Below are 9,929 nucleotides of genomic sequence, written 5' to 3' on the forward strand. Positions count from 1 at the left end.
CCGACGCGGGCATGTGCCCCCCCCCCCCACCCGGGCCGGGCCGTCCCGCGCAGAAGCCCGCATGTCCGTGCGTAGAGCGGGCTGTGGGGGCCTCCACTCTTCTACCTGCCCCGGACCCCAATACATCCGCGGGGCCTGCAGGCGGAGCTGTCCGGGCCCGAGCACCGCAGCGCTGGGCAACAGGACGCCCACCCGCCCATCTGTCCCCCGCATGGGCCGGCGTGGGCGGAAGCGATAGCCTAGGGCGGCACGAGGCCTCCTGCGGCCGCCATGCGGGGCCGGCTGAAGGGTGGGAGCGGGGCCCACGCGCACCCGTCTCCGCCGTGGGTATTAGGTCTAGGTATTTTTGTTTCTTCTCTTCACAGAACATCAAGCTTTAAATACAGGTTTCCCTCGCTTTATGCGGTACATGGGTTCCTGGAAAACGGCGCATAACTCACATTTGCATAAAGAAAACCCACTTTACTATATAACAAATAGGGATACGTTCCAAGACCTCAACTGTACTGACCCCCAGACCCATTTCTACCACTTGTTACAAGGCAATTTTGGTACTCACCAGCAGTAGACAGTACACACAAGCACAGGGTGGTGGTGAGTGTTTAGTTGGTGTGAAGAGAGTGGTGAAGACTTCACTGATGGGGCCAGAGAGGGGTAGGAGATAAGCAAGTGGGATGTTTAGAAGCCATAATGGGGATGGCAACTACAGAAACACGTGTCGCAGACAACGAGCAAGGAGCACAGATCCACACAGGAGAGACTATATTTTGGTGTGTGTCACTCCCACAATGCACTGCACAAAGCAGCTGACTGGGCTTCCACCACACTGATCTCATAAGAGTGAATTTACCTCGCATATAATGAATTTTTGGTATAAAAAGGGTCATCGCATAAGAGCGAATTTACATAAACAGAACCTACATTAAGCAAGGGAAATCTGTATTTTGCTTTCTCCTTATTTCCATGATCATCCTTGAGGCTGTTCCAGCTGGCATCTGAGACCTTGACTGTGCTAAGGATGTTTCACATTGACCATGATTTGAAGGCAGTAATGTCTAGATCAGTGGTTCTCAACCTTTTTTGTACCAGGACACATTTGTGGCCAGTCCTGACCCAGTGCCCCTAACTCCCCACCTGCTGCCCTGCAAGGGGTGGGGCATGTGGGGCCCCAAGCAGCTCCTTGCAGGCTGGAACTCTGCCAGCCTGCAAGGGGAAAGCCACAGTTCCCCATATTTTTCTTCTTTAAAGGAGAATCCATTTTTAAAGTTTGTTCACAACCCTTTCATATATTCTTATGGGTCCTGACCTACAGGTTGAGAAAAACAAACTATAATGGTCAAGTAACAGCTCTTTTGCTTGGAAAGTTGAAAATATTTTTAGCAGTTTTCACAGCCAGTCTGAGGTGTAACAGGTATAAAGCAAGGGTGCTCAGTTTACAGCCCATGGAGCCATGTCATCCAGCCCTGGGGCTCCCCACAGTTCCAGAAATATGGTAGTGTGGGAGCCATAGCAACATTAATTGCTCCCAGAGTTGCAGCAATTAATGCTGCCACCACTCCCCTGCTGACAAATTTCCAGACCCAGGAAGAGCCTCACAGATCCAGATGACATGGCCCTGTGCTTCTGATTGCACCAGTGTGTGGTCATGCCACAGTTGCTTTACAGCTGGATCCAGCGTGTGGAGGCACACCAGTTTGCACCTGAACCAGTTTGTACTGAACTCTCATGCTGTCTGGCTGCAGACTTGAACCTGGGGCCTCAGCCTGCCTGGCATATCTATTCATCCCTGTCTGGCACTTCCTAAGTAGCACACGGGAGCAGGCTCAAATGGTCACAACCCTCCGTCTGGGTCTAGCCATATGCACACTGCTTGCCACCAGAGTGGTCAGCCAGGGTGAACTGACCCTTCAGCCCTTCCAATGTAAACCCATGACCCCAAAAAGGAAGTGTCTGGACAATAAGGTTCAACCTTGTATCCTTGGCTTGTGCTGCTACTGGTTCTCTGACAGACTCTGGATACCCAAGCCAGCTTGCCCACGGACCCTGATTTTGGCTTAACCTTTTGGCTTCCTGGCCCAGTTCTGGTTTGATCTCCTGGATACCAGATCTGGCTTGACCCTCTGGATTTCTGACTCTGTTCCTCAGACAGATCTTCTGGCTTCCCTACACTCTGACTCTGTGTGCTCCCCTTGGATCTTAGCTGCTTCTTTTGATGCTGGGTGACCTGCAGACCTGGCCACACATGGCCTGGTATGATACGTACTGACTGAGGATGAGACAGACAGAGAGACTATTTTTACCATAGTGATAATTTTAAGAGGTAGTTGGGAAACCAGCATGAGTAAAATCTTGGTCAAGGTCAATGCCCTTGCCTTTTTGAAAATCATTTCATTTTCATTCATAAGATACATCATTAAATTCAGATTCAAGCCCAATATTTTATTACAGACCTGGGGAAATTTTTCTTCTAATGATAACAGGGAACTTTTAAATCCTAGTTTTAGTTCTTATCCCAGTAATTATACATTCAGAATGCTCCGACGGTATTCTAGAGTTGGCCACTTGTTCCAGTAAAGAGTATGTATATTTAGAAGTGGTATGATAGTCAAAACAGCACTGAGACTTTCTCAGCAAGCAGCAATCCATGAAACTGCCTTTCCTATGCACTGCACGATCATTCTGACAGAAGGCAGGATAGGTAGGTGGTACGTTAAAGAGAGCTATGAGCTTTTGTAGGTAACAACTTCGTCAGATGCTATTCGTAGATCTATGGACAGCAAAATAGTTGTTAGAAACAGAAACAGTTGTCATTTAAAATGTGATTCTTGAAATTCAAGTTAGAAATTGTTGCACTGGAAATGTGTAAAGCAGTTCACATGTTGGAGCAAGTGTTTTGGGCACTCTACAAACTCCTGGAGATACAGCTATCAGTGATTACATTTACATCACATTTGGAAAGCTCTTTTGCAACCCTGGTAACTAATAACTTCTGTTAATATAAGCTAAATCTCTGGACAACAGTTTAACAGTCAGTCCTCACCTCACCAACCCCAGCTATCTTCATACTTTCACTGGCCTTATGGAGCACATCCCACAGTTTGGGAAACACTTCCCTGTCATGATGTACCTTATGCCTGTTTTGCATAGGTGTAAATAATGACAGAAGGTGCAAGGCAATGGAGAATGAAGCCTGTGACTTTTTAGGAAATGGAAGCATAGATTCTGGAGCATGAGTTTGGGCAAAGTGTGGTTTCTGCAGCATTTCCTTTGGCCTCAGAAACACCAAATATGCAAGGCATTAAGTAAGATTTGCTAGCTTTTCATTTGTTCCCATTCGTTCTGCTTGTTTCTGTCACAACCCAAAGTTGTGGATTTTTGATTGTGTGCGCTTCAGCACCGCTAAATTATGTTCCCGCCAAATTGCAGCTCTTTTTCACGACGGAGTGTTCTGTTGTTATAGAGAACCCGCGTGCAGAAAAGTGTTTCCCGCTGTTTTGTAGCCTTCTTTGCATTGTGCATTGCTCTTGCATTATAGTGATGCACGCTGCAAAGGAGTTCCCGCCAGTTGTATTGAGATTTGAGCCACGTTATTGGCCAGTCTTAATTTAGGCACATGCGGCGGGTAGCTATTGGCTTGCTAGCCATACAAAAGGCTTGGGTGGTTTCCGCCCAAGTTGGAGAGAAAGACAGAGAGAGAGACGGATCTCTAAGCGCTGTGGGTCCTTTCGAACCCAGCGCGTCTTTCTTAAGAAGGCGATAGAGGCTCCAATTGCCGAACCCCCGGAGCCTAGCAAACTCCGGGGCACCACTTACCGATGGCCTCTGGCCTCTCCCCATCACCGATCGCAGCCCAGACGAATCCCTACCCTAGAACCCAGTTATCGAAACCACGGAGTCTGAACCACTCCGAGGATCCTGGGAACCGAGTTTTAGAGTCCTCCAACGAGGATTGAAGCGGAGCTGCACCTGGAAACTGTCCAGCCTACACCGCGACCATCTCCTCGCGCCCGGCAAGGACGGGACCGGGAGCCGGCCTGCACAGTTTCATAGTTGTTAGGGTCGGAAGGGACCTCAATAGATCATCAAGTCTGATCTCCTGCCATGGGCAGGAAAGTGTGCTGGGGTCAGATGACCCCAGCCAGGTGCTTGTCCAGTCTCCTCTTAAAGATCCCCAAGATAGAGGAGAGCACCACCTCCCTTGTAAACCCATTCCAGATTCTGGCAACCGTTACCGTAAAGAAGTTCTTTGTGTATATGATTCCTTCTCCTCTTTAGTTTCAGCAGTGCTCAGGCAAGGAGATCTGTGGTGTTCAACCTGACCAGTATTGTTTTAACTATAATGATCGTCTTTCTCTTCCTCGTTGGATTTAGGTCAGCCCTCATTCAAAGTTCCAGGACACAGGCCCACAGACTGGGACAAGAAGATTCTCCTGTGGTCAGGCCGTTTCAAAAAAGCAGAGGATATACCAGAGACTGTCTCGTAAGTTCCTGAAATTATAAGCTAGAGATTGTCTACATACTGATGAGGTACTTGTGCCCTTCTCCAGAGTTTCCTTTCCTAGAGCAAGTGGGTTTCTGTAGGTGAAAGAAAATTGTGCAGAATCAAACACTTCTCAGTTTTTAGCAGTTGTGATGTCTGGAGCATGGGATGCCTGGAATCTTACCCTGTTGTGATCTCTGATAGAGGAACTATATATCAGTTGCCTGGAATTCTTTAATTTAACCCTTTGGATTGATTGTTCCAAAGGGAAGTCTAAAAGTATGGGTCAGATCATTAAAAGACCCTGAATCAACTAATTTTGGAATATGGATGAACTATCATGTTATAGCAAGTTAACATAGAGCAGTAGTCAGCAACCAGTGAATCTCGATCCACTAGTAGATCTTGGAGCACACGCATGCCCTGGCCCAGCAGGTCAGTTCGTGGGGGAGGGAAGAGGCTGGGGCTAGATCGAGGCCCCGGCAGAGAGGGACAGTGCCACAGAGGCAAGAGCAGGGGAAAGTTGAGTGGGGCCCTGGCTGGGTGGGACTTACCTGCTGGGGATGCATACCTCCAAATAATTTTTTCTCCCTCTGTCTTGATCTGCCCCCCTCTTCCCTTCCCACAGACTTATCTGCTGGGTGGGGGGAGGGTGGGGTGTCAGCACACCGTAGATCTTGGGTTGCTTTTATATGTCAAAGGTGATCTACTTTAAAAAGGTTGGAGACCACTGACATTAGAGGATTATGGTGGGGCAGCAGAGATGTAGTAATACATGTAACCTCCCCCTACTCCACTATGCTCAAAGCAGAAATATCCTCATCCAAATAATCTTAAAACAAGTGATTGTCTAACCTAGTCTAGAAGTTGACAAACAACCCTCTTCTGCAGCTATCAGTAGAGAGGTCTTTAGCTATGTTAGTTTGAAGTCAGGCAGGGCAGGGTAGCACCTTAAAGACTAACTTATTCAGGTATGCCTTTTTTATAAAACAAATTATGCTGACTTTGGGCATGTCTACACGTGCATTATTGCGCCTTTCCTAATGCACACTAAATTCAGTACCTCCAATGTAAGCTACTAAATGCATGTTAAGTTGCACTAATGTGCAGTAGCGCATTTGCATGCTTTTGTAGTGACAGTTAATATACAGTAGACTTTTACTGTTCATTAGTGTAATGTCATATTTTTTTACATGACACTCTAATGTGCAGTCGACTACGCATTAAAACGCACATGTAGATGCACCCAGTATGTTTTTAAAATAGTAATCTCTTACATATTTATATATGTGCCTCAAATACATTATACCTTATTGCTTTGGGAAGTGGTTCTTTCCCTCTGTTCAGTACTAAGGAGACCTCACTTGGCATACTGTGTCTAGTTTTGGGCCCCAAACGTCACAAAAGATGTAGACAGATTGGAAAGAAACCAGTGGAGAGCAACACAGATGATTAGAAGCCTGGGAAGTATGGCTTATGAGGGAAAGCTGAAAGAAGTAGGGTTATTGAGTCTGGGGGAAAAAAGGCTGGAGGGGGATTTCATAAATTTTCAAACACCTGAAGGGCAGTTAGAGAGAGGATGGAGAGATGGGCTTTTGTCTATGGCTGTAGGAGAGAGAATTAGGGGCAATGGCCTCTAGCTGCAGCTGAGGAAATTTGAGTTGGAGATTAGGAGGAACTTTCTGGCTATGCAAGTGGTCAAGCATTAGAACAGGCTTCCTAGAGAAGTTGTGGAATCTCTGTTCCTGAAAATTTTTAAGAGCAGGTTGCACAGACATTTGCCTTGGGATGGTTTAGTCAAGGGATGCTCCTGCTTTGAACAAGGAGTTGGACTAGATGACCTTGTGAAGTCCCTTCCAGCCCTACTTGCCTGTGATCCTAAGGCAGGCAAATCTGGGGGCCCTTTCCATAATATATTCCATTCATCCTGATACACAATGCAGAGACTGATTGCAGATCTGTATTTTTTTAAAAATTTTTCTAAGGTGCAGGCATGGCAGATAAAAGGCGATTTAAAAAAATGGATTTTTTAACTTTACTTTGAAAGCAAATCTACTTAACACTTGATTTGAAATTCAGAATTCTGTGAATGCCTACACTTACTGCAAATACATTAAATACATTTAAATTAGAATATTCATGCACTACCAATTTGCTGCCAGAATTTTAAAAAAAATCATACATTGAACTGATGGAAGTTTATGACTAATAACCTAGGTCCAGAGTTCATTGAAATGCTAAACTGACTCTTGATAGCCCCAATGTTCTCTGCAACTACAGAGAGAAATTTATACCATTGAGATGCATCTGGTGTTTGATATCCTTAGTGCCAGCTTCCTATGATTTTGTTAGGGGCCTGTTGAAATTGTACCATCAAAGTTATATTTCAGTCTTTTAAGATTTAGCTCAGTTTAGGACAGAGACCTGTTGATAGTTGAACTTTGAAGTATTTGATACATCCTTTCATTGTTCTTTTTTGGCTTTCACGGAGGGCATTAGGAATGCTTAGTTCAGGCGTTAGGCACTACTGCAGACCATTGATTCCCTTACTGCCCCAGCTGTCTCAGCTCTGTATGGAAAGCTACACTTACATGCCTAATGCAGCCACTGCTTAAAAATGTGCTGCTGAAAGCAGTGGAGAGGGTGAGCTTGAATTGGCTATGAAAATGGTAAGCAGAGGCTGCACTGTGGAGGAGTGGGCAGGAAAGCAGTCCTCAGAACAGAGCTTGGAGGGCTGGAGCAGCAGCAGGGGATTGGTGTACTTTTAGTAAAATATGAACTAGATTGGATGGCTGGAGTGTCAGCAGTGGATTGGCACATAATTAATAAAACACAGGCCAGACCCAGTCTTTTTACAGCTCATAAATTGCTGACCCCTGGTTTAGATGACTCAGCCATTCTCCCTTTAGAAAAAGCCAGACTGTAAATGTTCTGCAGCAAGTGATGTAACCACAGATGTTGGGCTTCTTGAGATGTAATAAAATCTGCAAAAGACTGGAAGCAGACAAAGCTTGCATGGCATGGTGAGCTGGCTCCTCACAAGAACAGATGAGTTCCCTTAAAAGATTATTCTAGCATAGGGGTGCTCAACCCTTGGCCTGTGAGCCAGAGTGGTAGCTCACCAGGCCAGGCAGGGGCAGTACAGACTGTCAGGCCCCAATCCTGATGTGTGAAGGCAATGCAGGGCCCCAGGGTCTGATCCTGGCCTGCAAGGGCCAACTGAGGCCCCATGGGGCCCGATCCTGGTACGTGGGGCTTGATCTGGCCTAGGGACTGGCCCGGCACCAGGCACCTGGCCAGCAGAGCCAAAGCTTGAGCACCACTGTTCTAGCAGATGGTGGGAAAGGTCATTTGTACAGCGCTATTTACTCAGATTTTCTAGCAACATAAATTGCTGGTGGTCATACTGGAGGTGGATCATACAAAATCTCTATTTATAATAATTTTCCATTAACATTTTCAAGCCCAGTGCTGGAAGCAGCCCATCTTACTGAAAAGGGGTATCATCTTTTTTTTTTGTGATGGCATAATGTGGTGAACCCCTGCCTCCCTCTCTCCTCTCAAAAGGTTTGCGTTTCACAGTTTATTCCTGGTTACAGGAATGGTTATTAAAATACAGACCAGATCCAGTCTTTTTCTGACTCATAGATTGCTAACCCCTGGTTTAGATGACTAAGCCACTCTCCCTTCTTTAGAAAGAGCCAGATATAATTACAGAATTGGGGGGGGGTAATGTGTGTTTAATCCTGCAGACTTTTAGGACATGTCTACATAAGGGAAAACGATGTGTGACAGGCAGCAGGGGGGCAGGCCAAGCAGGGGATAAACTGCTTGACCTCCCCACAACACCTACCCCCTATAAATTTGTTATAATTTTTTATGTATAACATCTAATTATTGGGGGGTTGTCTTAAATTCAGGGTCATCTTAGATTCAAGTAAAGACATTATCTGATTATTAGAGCAAAGGATCAAATATCAGGAGAACTAGCTTCCTTTCCCAGCTTTGCTATGGACTTCTGATCTTGGGCAAGACATTTCCTTGGAGAATAGTGCTGTCCCATCTTGGTAAAATGTTTATTATCGTTGGTGAAAAGCCTACAACAAATGCTATTTCCTTAATGGGAAGTGATGTGAGTATTTGCTTTTCTGTCTTTGGTCTCTCTTTATCTCATAAGGTTCGAGATGATTGATGCTGCAAGGGGCAAGTTACGTGTGAAGGTCAGCTACCTAATGGTTGTCCTGACAGTACTGGGATGCCTAGCAATGGTCATTCAAGGGAAGCAGGTGAGTATTCAGAGCTGACTGGCAAAGTGGAGCTTAACCTTCTCACCCAATCTTCAGATCCCTCTTGGGAATATAATGTAATAGGAAATACCAAGGAAGTGATAAAATAATGAGCCTGATACTTTCTCAGAACTTGCCCTCAGTATTTTGTGCAGTCCAGAGTAGAAATTTAGAAGTCATAGTGTTTAAAGGAGAAAAACATGAAAAACTGTGGCTTTCCCCTTGCAGGCTGGCAGAGTTCCAGCCTGCAAGGTGCTGGGGGAGTGGGATGCACACATGCACATGGCCAGGAATACAGCCCCATGCAGAGGTGGAGAGAAGCTCCTACAGGTAAGTTTGGGAGGGGAGCACATTGCAGCAGCCATGGTGAGGGAGGGAGGGAGGGAGTGGGGTAGGGTTGGTATCTGAGGCTGGGTGCACTGTCCAGCCTCCAGGGTAGGGGCGGGAATGTGCGACTGCAGTACCTGGAGTAGGGTGGGTGGAGTAGGGTGGGGAGGGGAGGCTCTGTGCTGCCACCACCGGGTGCCCCACAACAGCCATACCACCATAGCTATGTTCTCAGGTATAAGAGAACCTTTGCCTGACCCCCAAGAAACAGCTTAATAATGGGGAAATAGTGATAGCCTGTGTCCTTTTAATTCCATTAGGAAGTGCCACTTCCTCACATTTGGAAGGAGAGTTTTCCCAAGTGATTTTTATTAACAAAAAACCTGGTAGTACAGTTAAAAAAAAAACCAAGCATAATCCAGTGAAGTTCCTTTCACCCTCCATTCTCAGTCAACCCCAGTGAGATTGGAGGGTTCTTAGTAGGGCTGTGCAAAGCTTTGGAGGAGATTCAGCCCAATTCAGCGGCCGAATCTCTGAATCGAATCAGGGGACCAATTTAAAGGTCCAAATCAATTCAAAGCTCTACGAATCTTCGCTTCCCCAGTCCCCCCCATTGCTGTCCCCGCCTGCCCCAGCTCCATACTTCAAAAAAAAGTTTCTATCTTTAGGTTGGTCTTTTTTCTTAAAGGGCCAGAGCTGGCCCGTGCAGGGCACCTGGGGGCGGGGGGGGGAGGTACAATTCAGAGGCTCATACAGAGGCCCCCATGCAGTGGGGGGGGCAGCGGGGATTGCCTCCCACCCAGCAGCACCTGTTGAGCTGGGGCTTTTTTTTCCCC

The 9,929-nt window shown here is 46.4% G+C and overlaps 2 protein-coding genes across 2 annotated transcripts in view; one reads left to right on the plus strand and one right to left on the minus strand.

Annotated features, from left to right (window-relative positions):
- The window catches only part of FAM162A (family with sequence similarity 162 member A), a gene marked incomplete at its 5' end in the record, with an annotated part of 10,985 nt that extends 2,186 nt beyond the window's left edge, over positions 1-8,799 (plus strand). The window contains 2 exons of the mRNA XM_006036681.2: positions 4,372-4,480; positions 8,658-8,799. Coding sequence (XP_006036743.2) covers positions 4,372-4,480; positions 8,658-8,784 — 236 coding nt within the window. The remainder of the gene's footprint in view (positions 1-4,371; positions 4,481-8,657) is intronic.
- KPNA1 (karyopherin subunit alpha 1) overlaps positions 1,225-9,929 on the minus strand; it is a 144,822-nt gene continuing 136,117 nt past the window's right edge. Inside the window, exon 15 of the mRNA XM_006036676.3 lies at positions 1,225-2,767. The gene's annotated coding sequence lies outside the window, so the exon portion shown is untranslated. The remainder of the gene's footprint in view (positions 2,768-9,929) is intronic.

The sequence above is a fragment of the Alligator sinensis genome, unplaced genomic scaffold (assembly GCF_000455745.1).
Source record: "Alligator sinensis unplaced genomic scaffold, ASM45574v1 scaffold538_1, whole genome shotgun sequence".
Taxonomy (NCBI): Eukaryota; Metazoa; Chordata; order Crocodylia; family Alligatoridae; genus Alligator; species Alligator sinensis.